This window comes from Python bivittatus, unplaced genomic scaffold (genome assembly GCF_059951505.1).
Source record: "Python bivittatus isolate LINGU-HERP-01145 unplaced genomic scaffold, Pbiv_v1 ctg000480_np1212, whole genome shotgun sequence".
Taxonomy (NCBI): domain Eukaryota; kingdom Metazoa; phylum Chordata; class Lepidosauria; order Squamata; family Pythonidae; genus Python; species Python bivittatus.
Window position 1 is genome coordinate 51582444 of NW_028277075.1, and position 27825 is coordinate 51610268.

The 27825-nt window shown below is 37.6% G+C and overlaps 1 protein-coding gene across 1 annotated transcript in view; it reads left to right on the top strand.

Moving 5' to 3' along the window:
• Positions 1-27825, top strand: part of SPON1 (spondin 1) — a 303833-nt gene that overhangs the window by 14719 nt on the left and 261289 nt on the right. Inside the window, exon 2 of the mRNA XM_088145876.1 lies at positions 280-386. Within this exon, the coding sequence (XP_088002002.1) occupies positions 280-386 (107 nt within the window). The remainder of the gene's footprint in view (positions 1-279; positions 387-27825) is intronic.

Consider the following 27825-nt stretch of genomic DNA (forward strand, 5'->3'; position numbering starts at 1 on the left):
AACTACTAATCTTCTTTCTTCAGTTTATAAAAAAGGAGGCAATGTGAAACATTTGCCAGGGCCACAGTATTTGCAAAGAGTCCATCATACCATCTTCTAGTTAGACTAAAGGTATTCTCGGATTACATGTCTTCCCTTTTCAAGTTTAGGAGAATCCACTGAAGACTCCATGTTTGAGGGCACTCAGATTCTAGAAAGAGGTTTGGGATTAAAAAAAGAAGAAGAAGAAACAACTTTATGGATTTCAAAAGTGGTATTTTTCTTCCTTTCCTCTTGCAGTAACACTATCTGCAGCTACACCAGCCTATTTTCGTGGATTCACATTGATTGCTTTGAAAGAAGGCAAAGAGGGAGACAAAGAAGAAGATCATGCTGGTACTTTCCAGGTGAGGAACAGTTTCTCAAACTATTGATTTAATAATATGACCTAGAAGATGACTTCTGGGCTGGAAACAAGAGTCATATGTTTGTGTATATATAGTACTATATAGAAATATAGTATGATATTTCTGCCACTGGAAGAATGAAATAAATATTATAGCTTTAGTCAGATCAGGTTGATATGAGAAAAGAACTGTAAGTAGGCTGTGGAGTTCAACAGGGTACTGCTATATTCTTACATTTGTAATACTATCCTTTCCATGTTTACTTTGAAGTCATTCCCACTGAAATCAGTAGGATTTTTGATTCCAAGTAAAGCATACACTGCAGCCTTAATTATTTTGTCAAACAAAGAGTTTGGAGATTGTCCTTGGTACTCAGCGATTCCAAGTCCAGTTCACACATTTCTTGACCTTTATTTTTCCTGACACCATTATCTTTCTTCCTGTACGTTCCAATGTCTAGACTAGCAACTCATTTGATCATGGTGGTATTAACAAAATCTCTGCAGGAGATATCCAGCTATCATCTTTTGGAAGTAAATCTGAATCATTTCACTGTGGCTTGCTGTAAATGTACTAAGTGAACTGAGATATGACTGTTATGTCTTACAAATCTTAGACTTTTCTCAGAAAACAATTTCTGAGGTCCTAGGTTTCCTAATAATGCCAAGTCTAAGCAAAAACCCAGAAAAGATTTTACATTGCAGCAAAGGTGATTTCCTTCTGTGGCAGAATAAGTGAAGATACTGCGCATATCTCACTTCTAGTGAATTTAGGATGCAGGAAGTAGAAAAGTGAACCATTATAGTACAGTGATACTGCTATTCTGCTGCTCTCACAAAGCTTTGATCAAATTTATACTTGGGGATTTTTTTAAATCACTGACTAAAAATAATGCCTAATTATCTGAAGCTGCAAATAAAGCATTAAAGAATCTAATATTGTAATCATTTTAGCTAAATTAGTAATTCTATTCAAAATATAAAGGAAAGGATAAAATGCAAATTAAGCAGAGTTCCCAAATCAGTGTTAGCTCTGTGACTCTGGTGTAGCCTTTCGGTCTGTCTGGGACCATTAAGAAAAGGGAACAAAGTTTGCTTTAGAAAGACTTTTTGGTAAAATTGGGGGATGGGCAACAGCAGCATTGAAAATTAGAAAGGAATCCTAATAAAAGGAAAAAATACTGTTTTCTACTGCTCATTCCTTCCTCCCTTTCTATCTGATTTATATTCTGCCTTTTAAGTGTATTATCCTGTTAAGTAGAGGTTGGCAGAAAAAGAAACAAATTGGGGGTAGATGGAACTGTGGGTTAGGTTCCAAACTGGAGATAAAAATTCTCCCTGAAGGTAAAAGATAGGATACAAAAGACTGTTTGTTTGTTTTTCCTGAAAGTCTCTTTTGAGTGTTCTGGAGAAGAGCTGGAAAGCAGAGGTAACTGGGATCTAGGCCTAAAATAATAAATAAAATAAAAAAATAACATAACATAACATAACATAAAATAAAATATAAAGTTCAGCAAGGAATTACTCCAGTACCAGAAAGCTCTGCAATTCATTTTCCTGACCTATATTGGCTGAGACCTTATGGCTACAACTTGCCTTGCTTTATATTCCTTGAGAAACTTTCCTTCTATTTTATTCTGCTTAGTCCTTCAGGTGAGGGGTGTGATCTTTTGGAATAGGAATAAGTTATAGCCCTATCTAGAAAAAACAGGAGTCTTTTTCTGTAGACCACACTTGGTTCTTGTCTCACTGGGAACATCAAGTCTTCTTCAAATGAAACAGTCTATGAATCTTCCCCCCCCCCCCGCAAGGTTGTGAGGGAAAGACAGAGTTTGGAGACTCTGGGATAGTCACTTTGCTTGGCTAACAATGTGGGTTTGCTCAAATGGTGTAGTTGGTTAAATGACAGATTATTGGTCTTAGTAGACTGCAGTTACAAAACTAGAAATAGAAGAGGGGGAAAAAACAAAAGGCTGAAGCACATTTTGATTGGATTTAGCCAATAGAAAACAAAAAGGTGTCCTGAAAGGATAATGTCACTATGGGAGAAGCAAAAAAAAAAAAAAAAAAATGCAAAAGATACTTGACTTAATCTTGATTGGCCCATTATCTGGAAAATCCACTCTTGATTGGATTAGCATATGACCAAGGAGTAATGATAAAACTGATTGTCCAAAGTTTTCTCCAGAGGTCTACTTGTCATGCCCAAGTATCCAGCAATTGCACAGATTCAGTTAATGTTCAGGTTCATTCTTTCCTTTCCCTGAAATAATATTCTATTTTTAAAAAATGAGATTAACAAAGCATATCTCTTGATTCAATCAGAATGACCTTTTCATCTTTTGACTGCCCTTTTATTTTTTAAAATCCAAGCTGCATACTTAAGTCCAATAAACTTCAGAAAGGGGATACTCTACAGCAGTGATTCTCAACCTTTTTGAAGCTGCCGCCCCCCTAAGGAGCGTAAAATTTTTCAACGCCCCCCTTTGTGAAAATCCTATAATTTAGGGTATGGGGGGGGGGAGTTACTGAATTATACAAGGCAAAAATTGTAAGTAATTTTTTTCAGTAGACTTACACACCAAATTTGTTCGATTTAACTTGATACTTTTGCCCTGGAAGGTAATTGCATTCCTTTTATTAAAATTAAAATGACTAATGCAAAAAAAAAATTGCTTAAATGCTCTTTTATGTAAATACGTTTATTTCAAAATGCTGTAAATACGTTTATTTATTTTTTTGATGCTCGTTTTTTAAAATTTTTAAATTTTAAATTTTATTTTTTTAATTTTTTTTGCAAATGCTTTTTTAATGTTTAAAAATTCTTTATTCTTAATTAGATAATTTAAAAAACAGCAAAAAAATACGCTAAAAATTTTTTTTATGATAGTCCACAGTCCTGGGTAGAGGCGATTGATGTTACTTTGAAGCCAAAATTCTGTGAGACGATCACCATTCTGGAAGCTGGCTTTCAAAGTTTCATTAGTTTCTCAAAATTAATAATTCACGACCACGATAAAGAACTAATAAGCGCACTTACCTAGCCGACTGGCCAAATAAACAATGGAAGTAAATCGAAACTGAGGGGAAAAAACAGAAATGAAGCGAACGAAAAGCAACTCAAGAAACACGGGTCAAATCAAACATTCATATTGAAAGGACGCTCAACGCACGCATTGCAATTAATCACGCAGGAAGACAGCTGATGCACGCGCTGCGATTAATCGCGCGGGAAAACAGCTGACGCATGCGCTGTGCTGGTTGGGATCAGAGAAGAATCGTAGTGTCGAGTTCTTCAAGGTCATTCTACCTAGAATACAAATTCATCTCACCATTCTTAGAAGTGCGTGAGGGCAGCCGTCATGTAAGTTCATTTTATTGCTGGTACAAATGGTGTAAACCGGATAATCGATTTAATAAATTTTTTTGGGAGTTTTAAAATTAAGTTCGAATGCCAAAACATGCTCATCGCCCCCCTACCGCCCAAAACAAGTTCACCGCCCCACAGCATCCTCCCACCGCCCCCTGGGGGGCGGTACCGCCCCCGTTGAGAACCAGTGCTCTACAGTGTGTGTTAAATTACCTTTCATTTCTATGTTGCTATAAATTGTACATGATCTGCTTCCTCTTTTGCTGCTCCTTAGTGAAGTACAAAGTTGGAAATAACGCTTGTCTTAGTGGAAGTTTTAATCCGGCCACATATTGAGGGGTTGACCCCCCCTTTTTTTCTCATTCTGGTTTCCTCAGTGCCTCCTTCCTACAAACATCCAATATTGTCTGCTCTATTTTAATGTCACCTGGGGCTGATAAGATGTGCCAGTGATTAACTCAATCACATAAAGAATATCAGGAATAAAATAAAATTATTTTTTGTCTTTTCTTTTCTTTTTGGTTTTTTTTTTTCTGCACAGTGAAGATGCAATCAGTCCACCAGATATGATCCTATAAAATATATCATTTTAACTTTTATTATGCCTGTGATGTTTTTGAAAACCTGGATTATTCTGGTATTTCACAAGTAGAGGTAGCAAGGTATAGAATTTAATGTTTGCTGGAATTGTCACGTAGCTTGCTTCTGCGAAAAATAGATGTGTTGTTGATGATAGCAATATTATCCACAGTTAATAATGTAGAGTTGGGAAGATTGGAAAAAGATTATTATTCTTACAGCTTTATCATTACAAACAATTCTGTGACATGTACTTAAGCATTTTAGAAAATATATATCACTGACTATTTCTGGAGAGCCACTAGAGAAGCAAACAACAAAAATAATTTCATTGTCTCCTGTTCTAACTTCTTTTTTCGGGTAGGTCAGAATATAAATGTATTCTGAGCATTAAATATATTATGTTCTGAACTTCAGATAACCTTGGTCACAGCTCCTTCTTGCTTTTTGAAATATACTGTCCTGCCTGTCCTGTGTTAGTATTATTGAATAGTCATGCATTTGGTCTCCCACACTTGACCACAATAATTGCCATGGGCCACAACCACTGATAGGGAGGTTCAGTGGTAGATAATAAACTGCTGATCTTAATGACATCAGAGGAAGATGAATTATTCTGCCCATCATTTAACATCAAAGATAATCTCAGCTGTAATTTTTGACAGGACCCTGGCTTTCTCTCATGACAGGTAGATATATGAAGAAATGACAATAAGGTCCTTTTTTCAGTTTCCTTTTCTAAAGTCAGGGAGATATTGAACAAACATTAATATTAGGAATTAGGGTGAACGATGCCTTCTTGGGTTCGATAGGACAGCTACTTAAGAGATTTCTTCAGGATCATAGAATAAATAGCAGCCCATTACCAGAATTTCCTCTGCAGTACTTAGATTTACCAAACAGATGTGACTGGGGAGAAAATGGCATTATACATGTGTCTCATCAAGAAACACACCACACAAAAGAAGAAAAAGAGAGAACCAACTTGCATTGTTCTGTAAGCTAATTGATAGGTGCGTATCTGTCACTTTTAAACAATGTAGAATTAGACATTGTTATTCTATCTATAGAGTATGTGGCACAAAAATTAGAGTATAAAAGAAAGTAAAGGAATAAAAATATATGAAATAGATATCTAAAGCATTTTGTCATTACAAGAACAACTGCGGCCAGGAGACGTTGGCGTCTCTCCCAAATGCTGCCAGTATCCTAATGGTTGATCAGCCATGGCAAAAAGGACTCTGAATTTTCCCATATTTGTGGAGTCCCTGGTGCTCTCTGAGTTTGGTTGTTTGCTTGCAGATGTTTCATTACCCGACTAGGTAACATCAGTGCCTTGCATGAAACATGCGCAAGCAAACAACCAAGCTCAGAGAGCATCAGGGACTCCATTGTTCAATCTTGAGCTACAAATATTCTCTTCTATTTCCCATATTTTCTTTAAAACCTGGCTTGGATCCTTCAAGGAGATAACTACCCTCTAAATAAAACAGAGGGGCTGCTCTTGTTTTTCCAAGGAGACCAGCATTCAAGCACTACTCTTTTCAGGACATGTCACCTGCCAGTGGTGGGTGGGCCCCAATCAATTGATTGATGAGCCAGAGCCAGATCAGATGGGGCAACCAATCCATCGGGCTATCCTTTCTCTTTTCTTTTCCCTTCTTTTTACAGCACTGTCCTCTCTCTTTCCCCTAGCATGTAGAGGGCTACTGGGGAAGGGGTACCTCACTCTTGCCAGTAGTTTGAATTGCTTGTTTGCAAATTAGGCCAAGGGTCTCGCAAAATATGGCCATATTGCTCACCTGGGGCTTCAGGTTGCTCATCTGTGGTCCAGCTGTGGTGCTTAAGCTAAATCCAGTGATACAGCCCTTGTTTTATTCCCCTTGTTTTTTTCAAAGTGGGCATGGCTTTTAAACTCCTATTCTTCCTTCTTATAGGGTTGCCCCAGGAGGAAACAAAGGAAGGGGTCCCCTAGCTGAGGGGATAGATCAACAGAAATTGGAATGTGCCAAGTACGTTCGGGTTCCATCCTGGTTAGGGTTGTTCTATTTTGCTGCAAGAGTTCTACAGAATAAAAGCTTAGATTTGTGAAAGTGTAGCTGCAGATTACATCTTGCCCCTTGAACAAATGACAGGGAACTATGGAGAAAGTTCAGCAATACCTTTATTAAATATGGAGAGATTTAGGCTTAACAAGACATGAAACAGTTGTAAAGGGACATAGAGATAGGAGATGGTAACATTTGAAATGGATGCTTTGTGAATTCAGTCCAGTACATACTGCTCTGATGATCTGAGAAGAGTAGGAAAAGTTTTGAACTAACTCATCACACAGTTGCTAGCAAGTACAAAGTAATGGGGTTCATTTTCCAAGTAACTTAATGATAATTTCTCTCTCACAATAAAATTGGGTTATTTTCTTCTTTCCACAGTTGGGTGCATTACTACCATTAATATCCTATTGGTGGTAATATCCAATTAAATTCTCAGCAATGGCAAGAAAAGGACATTTTTACAGGGACCTGGCCTTCAGGCCTAACTATGTTTTCGGCATCCCACCAGCAAGTCAAAAACTCAGTTGACTTCGCAAACCAGAACTTAGATGAGAGTTGGCAGAAAATGGAATTTTCTAAATATCTTCAAATGCCTCATGGATCTCAGTGGAGGGATAATTATTAAGCCATTTAATTAGTTTTATTATTCTGCTAAGAAGCTGAAATCAGCATTTTAATTGGCAGTTGAATATTTCCAAAGTTTTTGAATAGCTAAATTCATATCTTTTTGGCATAAAAAGGGAGGCATTGTCCTTCCACCTGCAAACACTCTGGTAAGGGTTCTTCCTGCAGTTAACACCTGGCTCTAATCCCTGCATTCATTAAAGATTTAAGTACCCACTTCTCTGCTATGTAGCCTTGCGTTGCTATTACCCTGTTGTTCTAGTCACTGGATGAAAAGTGAGAGTCTAAATGATGCATTAGACTTAAGTCATGATAGGCTGCTATTATTTTGCAAGCAGTTTTGTATAGGAAGCCTTTTTCAAAAAAAAGGGGCTGGCAGGCTGACTCCACCTGGGCATGTTTAGCTGCAACCACATACATGGGCGCAGTTTATCTGGCATCCTGAGTTTAAGGAGGACAGAGCCTTGCAACTCTGAGCATCTCACGCATAAGGCAGCTGACTCAGTATTGGTGTAGCTACTACAGCATTGATGCAGCCTTGGTCAAAGCTGTAAGGTATATACTCTTAGATTTAATAGTCTGATGGCCCCTGCCCCTCTTTAGAGGATAATGTAAATTATTATCTTATTTCAGTGTGATAAGCCACATCATTTGGGATTCTCCAAAGCGCCACCCTAACTGCATCACTGATTATCCCAGCCCTCATCTCATGCTGATAAGACTCTTTCCCTTCCCCTGAGAAAATGGATGAAATTTGGGACAAGATATGGAGAAGGGACCAGACGGTAGAGGCCTCTTACACTAGACTTTCAAGACTTTTTCCTGTTCTCTTTTCTGTACTTTGCTGCTGCTGCTGGTCAATGCAATGGCCACTGCGTGTGTTCTCATGCAGAGACCAGGCATATGTTTTAAATGTTCTGGTCTGACTGCTCCTAAGTACAGATTATAATTAAAGCTGGAAGTGTAGAAATAGTTTGAAATGAAAGCATGTTACTTAATTTTATTTTCTAAAAGTTAGCGTTGAAATTTGTATAATCTTTTCATTCCACTGTATCATGAAAGCATCTTCCAAACCATGTTGGGAATGGGCAAAGTGTTATTGAAGGTGGTTTTGCAGATGAAATAGGAGAATGCATAGGATTTGTATCTCCTCACCCCCTTTCCAAAGGGGAAGTACATGAAGTCCCCTGATCCCAACCTCAGAAAGAGTGAGGGCCTCCTGCTCACTTGTCCTTTACCAAGAAGGTGTTTCATTTGGGGTTTGATCTTAGGTTCTTGAGCTCCTTCTTCCATCCTTATCACCCAATTTGCATTAGGAACAATTATTCTCAGACTTCTCACTGTACTCCCCATGAACAGTCCATCAGTTCATGTTTGGGACTTGGTTACGGGAAGCTCATGTATGGTGTTAAGTAGTGGTGTACAGTGGAATCTAGAAAAAAATAATAATTTAATATAAATGTTTACATTAAAATCAGAGTACATTAAATTAAAACTCTTACCATTCTGTTCAAACATAACCTGCTATTTATATATAAAATGAACCTGTTCTTGAATTTCAAAAGGCAAATTGAAGCAGGATATTAATTTGGGAACAGATGAAATGACCACATGATGCCACTTTAATGTGATATTTTACTGGCTTCCAACTCATTTTCAAATACAGTTTTTATGATATTAACCTACAGAGACCTTTATGGGTTGGCTCCACATCATCTGAAGGAATGCTTCTTCCCATACAGTCCTATCTGTATCTTAAGATTGACCTCAAGGGCCCTGCCAGAAGAGCCCTCTTGTGTTGAATTGCAGCAAGTGGCAGCCAGGAGTGACCCCTGTCACTGGTGCCACCTCATTCTCAGTGAGACATGCCTAGCACCAATTTTATTATATTTCCAGTAGCAGGCAAGGATGTTTTATCATCCAGGCCTTTTGCAGTTTTGGAATAGAGCAGCCTAGAAATACAATCAATCAAGAAATCAATGTGGTATTTCTTTAAAATGCCACAAATGAACTTTTTAAGCAATCTGTGTCTGCTGTCTGTGCTGTTGTGTATTTTAATCATTGTTTTAGTATTTTAAAAAATTCAGAAATACATTTTAAAAAATTAAGCTGTAATTTTAGAATGCTATAAGCTACTCTGGAGAAACTCTGAAGGGAATTATGCACATTATAAAATGAAATGAAATGAAATGAAATACTTTGGGACTGAATTTCCCCCATGTGCTACTGTGGCCTGAGAATATCTGGTCCTAGTCAGAGAATACAACAATGTGTGCTTGAAGAGATTTACATGATAGAATGCGCTGTTATTAACAGAATTTTCTTCTTAATAAATGGCTTAGGGCACTATCGGAACCTAAGTTTCCAACTAATAGTTAAAAAAAAAAAACATGCTATGGCTGTATGAGGTATGGCCACAAGAAACTGGAGTTTTAGAGCTCTACAAAGTTTGCATATCCATCTGAGCTAGATGTCTATGCTTGGGGTCTGGTCTACAGTGTCTGTAGGAACCTTTGATGGCCTTTTCTGCAATGATTTACTTTTAGATGTTCTGGAGCTCAGCAGATCTGATCACCCATCATTAATCATAAATCAAGGAGGTCTTGATCTTTTAAAAAGCCCAGCTGTTCAGGCATCTGTGTATAAAAGCTGAACAGAGTTTTTATTCCTCCTTCAGTATCCTCAATTTTGCTGCCCCAATTGTTATGGGATTAAAGGTTCCTTGCTTGTTAATGGTCAAAAAGAGCTGAAAATAGAGAATGTTATCTCAGTAACATAACTGTGGAAACAAGCAGCATTATATAGCAATTACTTTGAAAATAGATCTCCAGAAACATAAGGAAATTGCAGTGATGGTCCTCTAAATAAAATAGAGTTGACCAGTGCCATCTGGCTTTCTGGATCTCTAGAGAATGATTGTAATTCAGTGAGAGAGCACATGGTACATATACCATGTCCCTGGCTAAATTCTTGAATTCTCCAGGAAGTGCTGGAAAAATCCCTTGGATCAACTGCCTGAACAGTGTGGACAATACTGGGCTAGATGGAATACTAGTTTGATATGGTATAATACAGCTTCTTTTGCTCCTATATTCTTGATTATATGTTATTGTTACCGACATTTTAAAATAAATATGTAATGGCAAATCTTCCAAAATCAGAAAAAGATATAGAGAATTGCTTTCTATCCTTTTCCAGCCTCTTTTAGTCCTGAAGATCTCCAGATAATTTTAACAAATCTTAAACTATAACAGCTGTGCCATTTTCCCAAAATGCAGCTATCTGTTGTACTCATGTAAACAGCTCAGCTAAACCATAATAATAAAGTAGCAAAATATCAGGCAAGATCCTGAATAGGATGGATGGATGGGTAGATAGATAGATGATAGATGATAGATAAATGGATATGGATATGGATATTGGATGAGGCCATTCTGTTGGGAAACCTGAACAGAAAGACCTCACCATCATCACTCATACATTTAGAGGCATTGTGATCCTTCTGGCAAATTTGGATGGCTGCTTTTCTGTACAAATACTGTCCTTTAGCCCTTCCGTTATATTACAACTTTGTTGTCTTGGAGGATCAGTTAAGATTTACATTTCTTGGACTTCTTTATCTCTACTCAATAGAATAAGTTCTGAAAAAAAGTTTGTTGTCCACCTATGTCATATTCCACTAGGCTGAATTCCATTTCCTATTTTTCTAGATAATTTAGTTATTCAGTTTGTCCTACACAGAATCCTAATGCTTCTCTGTATTAACAATGTTTCCTCTCTTGATGTAATGAGGAGATGTCAGCAGCATGCTTCTATTTCACTTCCCTGTGTCTCTAATGAAATATTGATTAGTATGTGTCCTACGGTTGATCTTTGACGAACTGTGCTGCCTATTCCCTTCCTGTCTGAAAGTTGCCTTATAATGAAAGTCTTTAATGTTTTTGTCCCCTTTAACTGGTTCCAGGCCCATTATATAACACATCCAGTGATGCCCTTCTTTTCCAGTTGATGAAATTATGAAGCTGGTTTTGCAGAAGACAATACTGTGGACTCATGGGAATAAGTTAAATGGTAAACACAGAAATTTTCCTGTGTTCCCTCGAAATAATCCTCATAATCACAGAGAGACTGGATCAAGAGGGGGAAATGCTGAAAGCAGTGGTTGTACCAACACAATGCAAGCTGCACCGTGCCATTGCACACACACACACATACAAATGAGTGGACCCTGAGCATAAGGCCGCTTTCATTGTTTTGATGAACGTGCTGGATCCTGCAAATGCCTCCATAGAAATTCATCAAGCTATGTAAAGAATGATCAGTAATGCAAATACAAAAATATCTTGGGACAAAAGTTGCATGAAAAATGTGGGAGACTTTTTGGATATTGCTCTAAAACTGGAAGTGGGAGAGAGGTATTAATGTAACAGAAGACTAGAATCTAGTATAGAAAAAAATAACTTACAATTTTCAGTTGACAAGAGAGATATTACAAGATCTGAAACTACAGTAGCTTCCCCAAATACTTTGTTAAATAAACCCTTCCTAACTTGCTATAATTAATAACATGAATCCTTTTTTGTTTACATGGGGAAACTAATTTTTAGTATGTAAAATGGTTTTCTGTAGATGCCTGTTTTCAATATGACATATTTCTATAATTTTTTTATGAGCCATATGGAGATATATTGGAGGGCATGCTGTTTCTGATATGTTACAGATAGTTAAGATTGAAAATAAGGCATATATTTTACAACTGGGATACATGCAACCTCAGCTGTGTGCTGCCTTTAATTGAGCATTTTCATCTGTTGCTATATCTGACATTTTTACACATTATTAAACTTCAGGCTATATACTGTAAAACCAGTGGTGGCCAAGAACGTCACTTCATCTTTTTCTAAAAGGTTGCAATCAAGCTATGGGTAGGGTTACAGTGCAAAATGGGTAAGGCCATGTTATAAAATGGGATCTTAATATAAAAGTGGCCAGGGCAAAAAATTAAAAGCAAACAAACAAAAAGGTCAATCCTCAAGCTTGCCAGGCTTTTAATTATTAATTGATTTTTAGAATTAGCAGTATTTAGTTTTTAATCTTTTGCATTTTTTTAATGTTGTTAGTTGCCTTGAATGCTTAATGGAGTATAAACCAAATATCTGTGAATAATGAAAACTGTACTAAGTCTTAAAATAGACATGTGCTTCTAGTTTTTGCCAGTAAACTGCACTGCCAAATTCTGGTGACCCACACACTGTGTAATGGTATGTGGGAATGACCTTGAGAGACAGGATGAAGAATTTGCAAGATTCTGTTAATGTAACCTTACAATAAAGGTAGAACTGGTATTCATTGTTGTGCTTCTTGTGTGGACTACCTCAAAGGACTAACATCGATCTTGCAAGTCTCAAAGTATTCCTCCCCTCCTTTCCTTTTACTTTCCAGAAAATTAGGGAAACACTTCTGAAACACTCCCCACATTCCCTCTGCTTCTGTGGACTGAGATACCTTTTGCATGATGGTTGTCTAGTCTGAGCTCTTCCTCCTTTCTCCCAAGGTCATTCCCACATAGCATTACACACTTTTAAAATACAGTGGCACAAGAAGGAGGGTCTCTAAGGACACTAAGGTGTTCTGGAGGCCAACAGCTTCCCACTCTGGAATGAGCCTATGGAAGAAAGGATGCTACTGATATCAGTTGAAGTTTTTTTCTTATAAAAATCCTTGCATGGGGGGGAGAGTGAATATCAAGATGGAATAGGGAGAAGGGATAGTTTGAAATTTCCATCTTGTGGATGATGTTCAGGGCTACTCCCAATGACTAGACACACAACTACCTCTTTATTTTAATATGTTGTTAGGAAGATTTAGGAAATGTGGAGTCCTTGGAGTTCTCTGAGCTTGGTTATTTTCTTGCAAAGGTTTCATTACCCGGCTAGGTAACATCTTCAGTGCTAGAATAGAATGGAGTTTGCTCTCTGTTTATATACTGTGGCTTGCCCTGCCTGTGTTGGTGGGTTTTTTTTTTTTCCTGGTAGTTCCTTGATTAGGGTATTGTTTACTGCTGATTGTATGTCTGGTGATAATCTTGGTGTTAATCTCTGCTTATCTGGGTGATGATTGCTGGCGAGGAGATGTTCTGGTCTTTTGTTTTCCTTTCTATTGTCTCTTTTGAATAGTGTGTAGATGCTGTTTATCTCTATGTGTCTGTTGATGACTGCCTTGTCTGAATACCAAGCTTCCAGGAATTCCCTCACATTTTTGGATTTAGCTTGTTCTAAGATGCTGACAGTTTCCCAGTTGAAACTATGGTTATGTCTGTCCATGTGTTGTGAGATTAAGGAGTTTTCATCGTGTCTTCTGACTGCTAGTGTTCATGGATGCGCTCTGCTAGTCTTCTGCCTGTCTGTCCTACGTAGTACTTTGGAAATGCAACTATTCCTTCTATAGATATTAGGTAAAAACTTCATTGTCCTTTAAAAAAAAAAAACTTTGCTTAGTTGAGCTCTATAACTGATCATGGGATTTAATTTCCAGTTCTAAGATAATGGAAGAAAATTCATAACTGGTTCCCCGTGCCCTATTTCCCTTGGCAACTAGCCATCCCAATATATTATAGGTAAAGTTGATTAACTGATTATGTGCCATTCAGCAGTGTCAACTGTTACTGACCACAGAGATAGATTTCCTCCATGACAATATGTCCCTAACCAGGTCCTTAAAGTCTTCCAACAGTGCACCCATCACCACTGTGACTGAGTCCATCCACCTTGTTTCTGCTCATCCTCTTCTTCTCTTTCTTTCTATGTTTCCCAGCATTAAGAACCTTCTCCGGAGAGCAAGGTCTTTGCATAATATGTCCAAAGTATGATAATTTAAGCCTGTCATTTGTGCCTTGAGTGAGAGAGCCAGTTTGGTCTAGTGGTTAGGCTCCAGGCTAGAAACCAGGAGACTGTGAGTTCTAGTCTCGCCTTAGGCATGAAAGGCGGCTGGATGACTTTGGGCCAGTCACTCTCCCTCGGCCTACAACATCAGGCTCAGGCGACAAGCCAGTTGGTCAATTCCTGTTGCAACCAATGGATCAACATTTGGTTGATCCAAAAAAAAGCGGACCTTGCACCTGCAGGAAAAATGCTAGGAAGAAAAATTGTGCCTTGAGTGAGAATTTTGGGTTGATTTGTTTGATGATCCATTTGTTTGTTTTCTTGGCTGTCTATAGTATTCTCAAGAGTCTTCTCCAACACCAAAGTTCAGTTTGTTCTGACATCCAATTTGCTTTCTTCATCTTTGGCAGTTTTTTTCCACATATATCCTTAAGGACTTCTTTAAGTTCATTCCATAGTTCCTCTGGTTATCAATCAATGAGGTCTGGGACTTCAAAGCAGTAATGTTGTCCTTGAAAATATGCTTAAGATCATATTGTGGAAACTGGCTGGCTTTCTTCTTCTTTTTTAGGCTAAGTTGTTTCTTCTTCTTCTTTAGGCTAAGTTGGAGCTTGCACATGAGCAGTGTATGATTTGTTCCAAAATCTACACCTGGCCTATATGTCAGAGGAACCTCCTTAATGGAGTGATCTACTGCTCGAGGAACTGAAAGGAAGATGATAATTCCAAAAAGGAAAGTGGTAGTAACTAGTGCAAATGGAGCCTTCTCACACAGATGACTCTGATTTTTAAGGATACTCTAATTTGTTATCATTATGAGAATGATAAGTTACAAGGCTGCAAAGTTCGGTTTTTCTATTTCCTCTTTCGTATGTAAAGCAACCTATCATAGTTAGGCTTGTTGAACCCATATGTTACTTAGAAAACCATCAAATGGTTTATTAAGATCATCATTCTTTATGGGTGGACTATGAATTGAAAATAACACCATTTGTTACATGTGGACATTGAAACAAAGTATAGGTGGCACTTATTAGAAGCAGACACTTCTGATCTCCTGGTTCATCAAATAATAGGAAAGAGAAGAATGGAAGATATGTTTGCTCAGCCTTGTATTGACAAACCATTGTTTGCCATTTTATCTGAAAGGAACCATTGGCTGTGTTCGGACATTACACTAAGCCACACTTTCAGACACAATTGTTGCCTAGGCCAGGCCACAGATAATGGTAAGCCATAAACCATGGATTGCCAGCTACAATGCCTGGACTCACAAAATATGCCAAGCCAAACCTCAACAAACCATGTTATGACTAAGTACAATATGAGAACCTATCCAATATCTGACAAATCTATTATTTCTTATATTCCTGCTTCTCTACAACCATATTTATACCAAAGATTAGAAGGCCACTGCTTAAATTAACAGATATAATAATTATTTCTTTTTGAAATATGTACATTGTGTTAGCTGTTTCCCCATCTGTGCATAAAGAGCACAAAAGTGGCCCAACATAGATGATCCTGTGTTCACTTTGTACTGGTTGTTTTGTTTTGTTATATGTGAGCTCAAGAGACAAATTAAAATATATTCATCGAATTACGAAGCCTGGCAGTTAAGAAATCTTTTTTCAAGAAATGGATAAGCACAAACATTTGCCTTGTACATTAGCTTAGATGGCAGCGCTCCACAGTCTTGTTATAGTGGTGGGACGTCTTACTGCTGTCACATAGACAAATACATCTATCTGATTTGGAATGTTTTGAAACACGAGGCAAATTGTTTTCCACAAGAACTAAGTGATTTGATAGTAATTTATACCTGAACTCCACAAGCAGACACTGATTGACAATAATTAACATGAGTGCAGTGTCTCTGCAAGCCATGGATGCTTCCTTTTCCAGAAAACTTCATGTAGCTTCAGTTATCAGATACATTTAAGTTGCAATTCCAGGCACCTACCCACTTCCCTGGAATAAAACCCACTGAAGTAAGTGACAGTTATTTTTTAGTAGATAGGTAATGGATTGGACAGCTGGTGGTTGGGTTGATCTGAAATAACAGTTCTAAGCTGTGCTGTTCAGCATATTTATAAAATTATCCAACATAGTAATAAATTATAAAACGTATTAGAAAATACAATGATCAGATATGCAAATGATGCAAAGATGGGGGATACAGCATATCTTAGAGGACAGTGTCAAGATTCAAGAGGATATTGGCAAACTGAAGCCAAGGGCAAAAACCAGGAAGATGAATTTCAACACAGACAACACAGACAACTGCAAAATCCTAGGTTGGGATAGGATAAATCAAAGGCATTGGTACAGGATGGGACTCATACTGGCCATAGGTGCAAAAAGGATCTTGGTGCTTTCTTAGATCCTGCGGCTTCAAAATAGCAAAAGTTGTCTTAGGCTGGATCAACTGAAGTAACAAGATCAAGGGAAGCCATTGTGTTGGCCATACCATACCTAGAATACTATGTGTGGTTCTGGGCAACATATTATAGGAAGGTCATGATAAACTGGAGCATGTCCAGAGAAGTGAAAACAAGTTGATAAGGGGCCTGGATATAAAACCTATGAGAAATTATTGGTGACAATGAATATATTTTTCCTAGAGAAAAGAAGAATGCAAAGTAGCATGATAGCTGTGTTCCATTATCTGAAGGGCTACCATGCAGAAGATTCTCATGTTCAGAATGTTTCCAGAAGACTTGACAAAAGACAGTGTGCTTAAACTACAAGGAAGTAGATTTCAAGTTGAACCTCAAGAAAAAATCCTAACAGTAATAGCTGTTCAACATTAAGACAGGCTACCTCTGGAGAGGGTTTTACTCTCCTTTAGAAGATATGTTTAAACAGAGATTGGATAGTCATTTATTAAGGGTGGTATAATGGTGGATTCTTGTAATGGACTGGATGATCTCCAATCCAAACCATTATATAATATGATCCTGAATTTTAACACATTAACATAATATACAGAACACAGGATTCTGGATCTTTCAAATGCATAATCATATAAAACAAAAGGTTTGTGCATATTGTTATTTAAACTACAACTACCATAGCTAATGCTATAGATCCTGAGGGTTCTCAAAATTGTTGTTCAACAACATCTGGAAGAATGCAGGTCCCCCTTCCCCGGTCTAAAGCAGGGGTTCTTAACTTGCTTCCAGGGGTCCATGATGTTGGATAGGAAACCAAACACAACATTATTTTCACCAACTTCTGACTGAAATTTAGCTTTCATTCAATAATGTATGTAGGCCACAAAGTACGTTATGGCCTCCAGACTCCAAACTTGTTTGTTAGGGCATAATTGGTTTCTTGCAATCTATATCTGTGTATTTTATGCATTTTCCTTGGTTATATTTGTAGCTGAGTTTCCTTTCTTTGGGGCTATGAGATCTAAGCTGCAAAGATGCAACAGACATCTTTGCTACCATCTAGTGGGCATCTGGAATTTTGCAGCACAGATTCAGTAGCCTTACTTGTATATTTGTTTTTTGCTCCTCTCCTCTCCCCTCCCCTCCCCTCCCCTCCCCTCCCCTCCCCTCCTCTGCTTTGAAAAATCTCCCTAAGAAAATTTTCTCTTAAAGGCAGCATACAGAAATATAGAAATAAATAGTTCAAAACAATTGGATACAGTATTTGAAAACCATGCTGTGATGTAAATTCCATCTTTGATACCCTTTAAACAAAACTTCTCTGATGACCTTTGCAAAACTTCTCGTGCATTTCATAACAAAATCAACACCCAGGAAAAAAAGCAGAAAGCTATTTTGTTTTGCTTTCCTTTAAAAAAAAGTTTCTTATGTGACTTGACAAAATGCATTTGAAATTCAGGGACACTTTCTGTTCTTTTTAAGGGCTTGTAATATACAGTGTAGTGGCAGATTAGAAAAGGAAAGTCACAACTCTCACAGCAAGCATGTGGGCAAGCGTTTCACTACAGCTAAAGATGTTTACTGAATTGCAGCCAAAAAAATGCTTACATGTGTTTTGGGACTCCTCTCTAGCTTGGGTATGTCAGACAAGTATTCAGGATGATTTTAGACAAGAAAAAAGCATGATAGTGGTTACAACCCAGACTCGTCATTGTACAAACATCAGGGTAAAACAACCAAGTAGGCTACTTGTAGCTTGGTGGTAAACACTGGTGTCTGAAGCTAACCATAATGATGTCAGAAGGATGAGATCTGTGTTCAGATATCAATGCAAGCTCTGCCCTTTTGTACTTTTATTGCGACATTGCACACAAGAATGCAAGAGGCAGAGTTTGCATCATGACACATTCATCATTTATTTCCTGTGCCCTTCTTCTGTGGATGCCTATAATGGTGGAGCAGAGGGTTTGTATACAAAAGGTCCCAAGTTCAGTTCTTGCTATCTACAGGAAGGGCTGGAAAAACTGTTGTCTGAAAACCTGGAGAACCTGTGCTTAGTGTGAATAGCACCAGACAAGATGGACTGAGGCAGCATAAGACAGTTTCCTAGCGTTCTCATACGAACTACAATGGATTGTAATGTCAAGCAATGAATGAGCACTGTCAGGCTTCACACCTGGGCTTGGTAGTAAATCATAGCTCTTCAGATACTTAACTCCTTCTTTGGCATTGGCAGAAGACTTGGTTACATTAGAAGCTATTGCAGACAAGAATCAAGATAACTACTGATTACCTGTTGCAATGTAAAGAAATCAAAGCCACTATCTGTGGGTATGCACACACACACATGTGTGTATGTCTCTGTCTCTGTCTCTCCCTTTCCTTTATTATTTGCCTGAATCAGTTCACTGCAGGATGAAGGCCTCTTCATTGAAGGTCATGGACTGCAATTTACTATGCTGGTCCAGTGTGGTTTAGTAGATAGAAGTTTTCCATCTTCCCAGTCTAGGGCTGAGAGAGAGTGAGTGGCTCAAAGTCACCCAGCTGGATTTCATGCCTAGGACAGGACTAGATCCTGGATCTCCCTGCTCTTAGTCCAGCTTCTTAATGACGGCACCACACTGGCATGTGTGTGTGTGTGTGTATGTGTGTGTGTGTAACAAAATTTAGGGTTTAAACTCTTGGCTTTTTCCTGCTGCATTTGTGGATATGCTTTTCTTTCAAGCTAGTGGATATTTAGGCAATCTCTTGATGATGCTGGGAAGCAGCTGAGATATGCTTTCATAATGATTCTCTCCAACCTTTTTGAAGGGTCCATATTAGTCCTATGGTTTTTTTAAAAAAAACCCTTATTGGTCTTTTGGCAAAAAATAGTTGGCCTGAGAAGGTGTCATCTTACCAGTTTGTTATTTCTTATGTTAAATTTATCAAGATTATATTTTAAGAATATGTATGTAACTCCTTACATGCCATGATCATATGCTAATGATTGCTGATTCAGAATGTTAGATGTACAATTTTCACAATGTAATTCTAAGAACATGCATTGTGTATACAAGCATGTTATTAGCTCCAGCTGGCTTAAATGTCCATGAAGTGCACAGACACCTTTTGCATGATTCATAACTCCAATCTGAATCATTGTTGCAGATGGCAAACACAATTGGTTCAACTGTGCAACAGATTTTGTCCCTAGTTGTCATTTCCCCTTCTGAAGCTTGTATCTCAAATCAATTTCCTACTCATGGCATTAATAAACAACCATGATTATCAGCTTGTATGGTGAGATTTATTTTTATATCATTTCCAAACTCTTGAGGTTCAGAAAATATATATTGTATCAAGAAATAGTTGTTTTTCTCTGAGGAAAATAAGAACAGAATAGATTCAATGTGGAGCCTGTAATACCGACTGAGAGGATAAAATGGTATTTTTATTGCCTCAAAGGAATCCTAGATGAACATAATTCTATTAACTTGGGTCGTAGCTGGAAGACTTTCAATAGCAAATTTTGTTGTATGAAATTTATTTGAAAAAAGCTGAAAAGTTTTATATAAAACGTAATAAAAAATGTAACCCCCCCACCCCATCCTCTGAATTTAAATTATCTATAGCAATTGCAGTGAGATGACGGGTATGCTAAGATTTTCAAAGCTAGAATCTGTATGGTTGCCTCCTCTCTAACGTTTATATGCATTTATTATCGGGAATAGAAATTGCATCATTCTGAAGATGATCTTCGAAGTGAGGCAAACACTTCATGAATTCAAAGACAGTTGCAATGTATCCAAATCAGAGAGGAAAGGATTTTAATTTAGTAAAGACCTAATCAGCAGTTTCCACTACCAGCAGGGGATAAATCAATCTAAACTGATTGTCTATAACTATTACATCCAGGATCCAGCCATTCTAATTAGTGAAAGGTGTTTGAGATAAAAGGGTTGAAATGTCCTGCATGTTGTCAAGTTCTCTGGCAGGAGGAAAATTATTTGAAGGTACCATCTGCTAGAAAACCAAATTTAATCTCAAAATATACTGCCCTTTTTTGCATCTCATAGCAATATAAGCAAGGAGAAAACACCGTAAAAAGCAGAGGAAGGCAAAAAGATTCTTAAGCATGTTTACTCAGAAGCAATCCCACTGACTTTAATGGGATTACTACCTGATAAGTAAATATTTAAGAATAAGACGGAATGAACTTTTGGTTTCTTTTGATGATCCTGTTTATGGATGATTCCCTGGTAATATTTTATTTATACAGATGTTTACTCATGTCCATTGCTTTTTAAGGGTAAAAATGATGGTAACAAAAATGCCTATAAGTACATGAGAAACACAGGTAGTTCATCCATCTCTGTAGACCTTCTATTCTGATTTGTAAAGGGCCTGGTACTTGAGTCCTCACCAGCCCTATCTGGAATGGCCTGGAATTGAATGGCACATTCAACCTGTGCTTCACCATTGAGTTACAACCTTTTCCAAAGTTCTCTATGGGGGGGGGAACCATATTGTTAAGTATCAGATCTTAATTCTCTGATGAAAGAGCCCAGCTTAAACTGGCCACTGACCACTTGTTGTGGTCATCTGAAAAACAGGTGGTTGAATAGGAATCTAGGGAAAACATCTCAGTGCAAGGTATGTTGGACCAACTCAGATTTTGATGAGGGAAGATTTTAGCATATATAAGATTTTCTTGTCAGGTAGAACTTCAAGGTTTCAGTGGTAATTTGGGGGATGATCCAGCCTGTAAGAATCAATCAGTCTATCTATCTATCTATCTGTCTGTCTGTCTGTCTGCCTGTCTGTCTGTCTTACCTGTTAGATTTTCTAGATTTACAGTGAATAGGATTCCAGAGGGCTCCCTGTCACGGTCACAGAAGTACCTGTTCAAGGCTTGGCTGGAGATACACGGTTGGAGGCCAATTAAGATTGTTATAGTACAGAGGAGCAGTAGCAGAAGAGGAAAAATAGTAGATAAATGCAAAATAATTTTATTGTGCATATTGAATCTCCCATCTGAATGGGATCAAAGCATCAGAAAGCATATTGAATCACTGTAGTTAAAATTTACTTGAATTTAACTTAATAACTCAATTTGAATTCTTCCAGGCTTTTTTAGAATGTTGCCCTGGTATGTCACTGAAAGGCCCTAGGGATGGATAGGACTAGTTCCATTTTGGAATGCCCTAGAATAATAGAGATGAGATGCTAAAGGAGATCATCCAGTTAATGGGTGGAATCAAAGCTTGTCCTGCTTGCACTGAATGCTCATCCTATTCAAAATTACTTCAATGTGCTTTCAGTTCAACAGTTAATAAAGTGTTCCTACAGTGCTCAGGTCCTACTGGACATTAAAATGAACCATGAGTTGGTGGCGTTTCAACAGATGGAGAGTTGCAGAGCTGCTGGCAGCGCCTATTTAAAAGGAGACATATTCCTTTCCATTTCTTAGCAAGCATTTTGCTGAAAGAGGAGAACAGATCTGGTGACCCCAGGACAGTAATGGACTGAAGAGCCTACATACTGCCTTGTTTACCGGCAACAACAATTTTTAGAGAAAGAAATCCATTCAAAGATATTCAGCATGGTCCCTCCTTGACCAAAACTTTGGGAAAAGATGGTGAGAGGTGAGAGTGCCCACGTACAATTTTACAGCAGTTTCAAGTGGAATCCTGCTCTTTAAGAGAGAAAATTGTCCCAGGCCTCTCAAAACGGCATAGCTGGCTGTGAAACATTAATTGTCCAAAGCTTCTGTACAGCAATAGCTATGAATAATCAGGCAAAATTCTGGTTCACAGGAAATCATACATGGAGTAGAATAGCTTCTGAAATCTTTGTTCTGTATCTCATTCTCTTATTGTGTAGCAGAATTTGAGCACATTTTGGATTTAAAAGATAGCATGTTGCCTTTAATTGTACAAGAAGTGTATACGTGTATGTTTGTATGTAATGATAATGATTACATGTCATCAAGTCATTGTTGACTCTTAGTGACCACACTGATAGATTTTCACCATGATGATCTGTCCCTACCCTGGTTCTTCAGCATCTTCAGTATGTATATGAGAGGGGCAGAAAAAAAAAAACTTTCTGTAGCTGTTACTGTTCATTTTCTGATCTTTAATATTGCATGCATCTGCTATAAATTAATGTAGCCTGTCCTGATAATAGCAAGCAATGTATCAAGCATTAGATTGCTAACATTTTAATGCATTTGAGAAACCACTGGCTAGTATTGTTCCTCTTTTGTATATATAAACATATTACTGTATATTGTTAAGTCAAGTATTATATTTCAGACCAAAAAAAAAGTAGCTACAGCTAATTAATGAGGATTAACTTGCTACGCTGTGTACTGTTGTGTAAAATGTATAAAAATCATAATTATCTTTTGTTACCTCCTTTTCCATTCGTGATTATTTCTGTTTTTGACTTAAGAATTCAAGGCAAGACTTGCTACTTTGTCCAGTTGGTCTGTGGCTGGGCAGGAATGGAAGGGATAGATCTGTAATAGGCTATTCAGCGTCTTTTGGCAGTAGAGTGCCCACGGGAGCCTCCCTTGGCTCTTGCCATGATCTGTATCCTTCCATTCTTAAGTTGTAGATTTCTAAAGAAAAAATAAATTAAATGGCTCACTGGCTAGCTGTAAAGGAAAGCACTAGCCACTTTGTGAAAAAGCTCCTTCCTTCCATGGCTTGATTCTGTGGAAGTGATATAAACTCAAAATTCAAAGTGTCCCTACCCAAAATTCCCTAGTTTAAATAAAAAACTGGAGATTAAATGAATCTCCTTTTTTTAATGTCAGACATTCAAGCTTCTGTAGAAGTCTCATGCTTTGCTGTATATATTTGTAAGTCTTTTCAACTGATAATTCTGTTACCATTTATGAACTGACATAATCAGTCATATAACTGTGGGAAATAACAAGAAGAAACCCCTCTGTAGAATAACCTGGGTGTAAATAAAAACTGATGCTTATTAAAACCAAAATTTAAACCACACCCTTGGTATAACTTGTTTGGCCTTCTGCATACTTTTCTGAATAGGGCTGACTAAGGACATTTTCATACCTTTCCAGCCCATTCCAACAGCATCCGCTGACTTTAATCTGTGTGGGAAAAGAAAAAGCACCATCTGACTCTCACAAATAATGCTGACAAGAAGGGAAAGCTAATTTCTGTCTAAAGGATGCTAGGATAATTAGTTTTTTTAAAAAGACAACAATAGGCCTTATACACAATTCAGTTACATGAGTTAGAGATGATCACCCATCTTCCAAACAACTTGAAAAAAAATCACCTTAAGATCTTGATTTATTTTTGTCAATCTGCAAGGGCTTCATGGCAAGGTCTATAGAGATGAGAGTGTTCTAAGCTGTAAAATCCACTGTCAACACATATCCAAAAATTTGGAGCTTCTGGGACAAGTTCAGGGTTTGTGTAATGGAACATTTTCTGAATGCAAAACAAAACAGAACAATCTCAGCCTGTATGTCAGAGCTCTTGTAAAAACACACACACACACAGACGTGTGTGTGTATTCACATTATTTTTTATTTAATTCAGGTCATTTTTTAAAAAGAATGTATCAACTTTTCTTTGATTTATAACAACAGATTTATCAGCTTGGATGAAGAAACAGAATGAAAATGCTCTTTGCCCATTTGGGAATTGTCACTAGGGATATTTACGTTTTTCTGACATAAAAAAGACTGTTACATCTCTGAATATCTCACAGCAGGGAGGAAAAATCTAGTTCAGAAATTTATTTCTGATTTCTTTTTGAGGAACACCATAATGAAAGTCAGTGTTCTCTGAAATTAGATCTAAATTAATTCATCAAAGTATAATTCAGGGGTATCTGTTGGGGGGGTTAAAAGAAAGTCAAGTTGGCAGACATTACTATGTGATTAAAACACTGTCCCTTTTTAATGTGAAGATACAACTTATGCTAAAAGAGATGGGGCTTCGATCCAGAGTTGTGACTTCCATCTTGACTTTTTTGACCCCTTGTGGAGCCCCCCTACCCCCCCCCCATATGATATAAGGAACCTATGAGGTTGGCCTATGTTGAGTATTCCTACCTTGCTCAGCATTGCTCAATCCTATTTTGCTCAGCATCTGGCATCATAATTCCAAGGTCAAAATGGTCTAGTTCTTGTTCTATAAATCCAAGTATCTAAGATAAGAAAAATTTGGCACGTTTGATTATTTTTATTAGAATACAGGAATTTATTTGTTCTTGCTGCATGCTAATGTTCTTTATATAATGTGTACATCTTTTTGCACATTTTATGCTTCTGACTGTAGCATACCTTGGATTCTTTGTTGAAGTTGTGCATTAAAATAATAAAGAGACTAACAGTTCAGCTTCACAGAAAATAGCTCCCTTTATTTGGAATATTTTATTTGGAATATTTTGCAATTATGTTTAAAATAAAACATTTGTTTATCTTCTGATGGCCATCATGTTTATCTTAAAATTACTTAAGTTTGTTTAACTGCAGCACAGATTGTTTGAGGTCAACAAATACAAATGTTCAGGATATTCAAATCGAGAGAATTATGTAATTATCAGCTGTGAAATATAAGCTTAGTGTAATATTTAAGCATAGTTAAATATATGCAATTGTCTTTTGAGAAGAGAGAATTTGCCACTATGATTTTTCATATCTGATAACTGCATAGTGTAATTACAATGTGGTGACTTTAATTATGTATGACTATAAATTTTGCATGTTTAATAGCGTATGTTTATAAGAGTACATTCACTCTCTGAAGTTCTAGATGGGTATATAAGGGTTTACAAGAGGCTGCTATAAGGTGTAAAACTGGGTTCTCAGACTGATAAAGGTTCTGGAGGTAGTTATGTTAAGAACCAGCTGCAGGCTTTCCTGTTATACATGAAGAGACCCATCTCTTCAGAAATCAGAAAACTTGTACAGAGGGATGCATTGGGTCTAAGTTGAGAATTCTGGAATACATGTAACCCCATCCCTTTCAACATTTGCTAGTGAGAACTCAATAAGAATCTTGCCTGGAAAAGAAGCACTTTGGATTTTAGGCAGCTGTTCAAGAGTCTTACATTTCTTCTGACTCTGTTGTTGGATATTACTGGACATCCTCAATGAGATCTTAACTAGATCTTACTATATACATGAAGGCAACTAATGCTGCATTCTGTCTAATGTGCCATATAGGATGCGCTCTTCAAATAGTACAGAAAAACCCCGGTCCATGTCAGTTTGATATGTAAGCATACATCTGTTTCATCCATCTAAGTTCCATTCAGCCTTTTTTTAAAAAGCAAGCTTGCTTGCTTGCTTATTTATTTATGTATTTGTTTGTTTTAGAAATGTATAAGGCCATCCAATTCCACAGTGACTCTGGGGAGTGTACAGTAAAAACAATCATACAATGCAATTTAAATAAAACAAAACAACTCCTTCCCCGCAAACACAAGAAGAAAAACCACCATTAAAAGGCATTCAGATGTGCAGGACTCACCATTCACTCTAATCGAAGGCCTGGGGAACAAGCCAGTTTTTCAGAGTTTTTGAATGTGGCCAGGGTGGGGGCCAGATGCATCTCAAAAGTGATGGTGTTCCAGAGCGCAGGTGCTGTGACAAAGAAGGCATGCTTCCAAGTCCCATCAATTGATGCTGCTTAATGGATGGGATCTAGAGCATGCCAATTCTGTGTGATCATACAGGCTGGGCAGAAGCCATCGAAGACAGACGGAACTTCAGATAACTTCATGAATACTTGCACTTATGTTCCACTGCAATTTGCCCTAATGTACACATGCCTTAAGAAATGCATTTTGACACACACAGAATTATAAATTTTGAAGAGGCCATCAGGTCTGACTCCCCTGCTCCATACAGGAATTAAAATTTAAATATCCCCAAACAGATGGCTTTCCAGCTTAAACACATTCAGTGAAGGGGAGCCTACCACTTCTCTGGATAATTGAGTTTGCTGTGAAAGTGTTCTTACTGTTAGGACTTTTTTTTCCCTAAAATGTAGTCAGTCAATCTTGATCAACAAGTCCTGATCTTTTTCGGTGTGAAGAAGGGCTCATCAACTCCAGAATTAGCCCATTGGAAAGAGCTGAAGCAGGTTCTATAGTAAATTGATCAAAATGTCTTGGTGCAACAGTCTATTCTTTCCAATCTGTCATGTTAATGAATAAAAATGACCTATGTGTCAGTCACCAGGATGGACTAATGAGGCATCTCTGACAAGAGAGCCAGATGCGCTGCTAAGTATTATGGAGTCATAACTTAATATGCATGTTAGTAAATACTGTAACTCCAGGCCTATATGCTAATTCACAACCTTAATAATAGCAGAATTGCTATCTGAATGGAACCCTTTAGTACACTCACAACTTATTTCTATAATGCAGAAGGGTATTAGAAGAACCAGATGTTTCTCAAGCACTGTGATCTGTAGTATTTTTTCCCACTTATCCATGTCTAATTTCTGTTTGCTATCATTAACTTTTCATCTGCAGGAATTATAGTCCTGTGCCTTTTGCCTGAAATTATCCAAATCATTATCCCCTTGAAAACCCTGATTGACAGCACTTGTAGGTACACTAACATTTTAGATCAGAAACAGTTTCTCAACAGTTGAGATGTTTTACTACATTATTGACTTCAGCATTTTATATTCCTGTGGGATAAACTGATCACCTGATGCAAATGGTGAATATGCATATACAGATACATGTAATATAATAAGTTGCATTGTCTAAAACATCTAGCGGAAGAGCTAAAAGCAGGTAGCATTTTGTATGCAGTTGAGAGAATGTTTGAAATAATTCTCAACCCCAAGATAGGTCTCTTGTGCCTCATTTTTAACAAGTTGTATCTGCCCATAGCCAGTTGTAGATTTTTTTTTTTAATTACTTAGAGAATAAGATAACAAAATGAAAGTAAAAGAGCCAGTATGGTATAATGGGTAAGGTTTTGAATTAGGACTGGGCAGACCCAGTCCATATCTGCCTTCAGCCATGGAAGCTCATGGGCCAGTCGCGTATTGTCAGCCCAGTCTATCCAGTGTAGGGTTGTTGTTATGGAGACAGTACAACAGGAGCCTTGAGCTCCTAGAGAAAAGATAGATATGCATTGAATAAATAGATGAAACAGACAGGAATGCATTGTCTTCTCTGAAAAATGATCTATCTCTCAGCACTGGAAATAATTATGATCAAATCTGGAACCTGTGCCTTTGTACATTCCTGTTCTTGTATTTCAGTTCTCATTATGGAGCTCAGGGTTAATATAAGTATATTACTATATACTTGTAGTGATATTATTATTATTATCATTATCATTATTGTAATGATAAGTTGTGTGTGTGTGTGTGTATTAATATCTGAGAGCCAGTTTGGGGTAGCAGTTAAAGCACTAGACTAAAAACTGGGAGACTGGGAGTTCTAGTTCTTCCTTAGCCATGAAAGTTGGCTGGGTGACTTTGGGCCAGTCATTTCTCTCATCCCAACTCATCTCACAGGGTTGTTGTTGGGG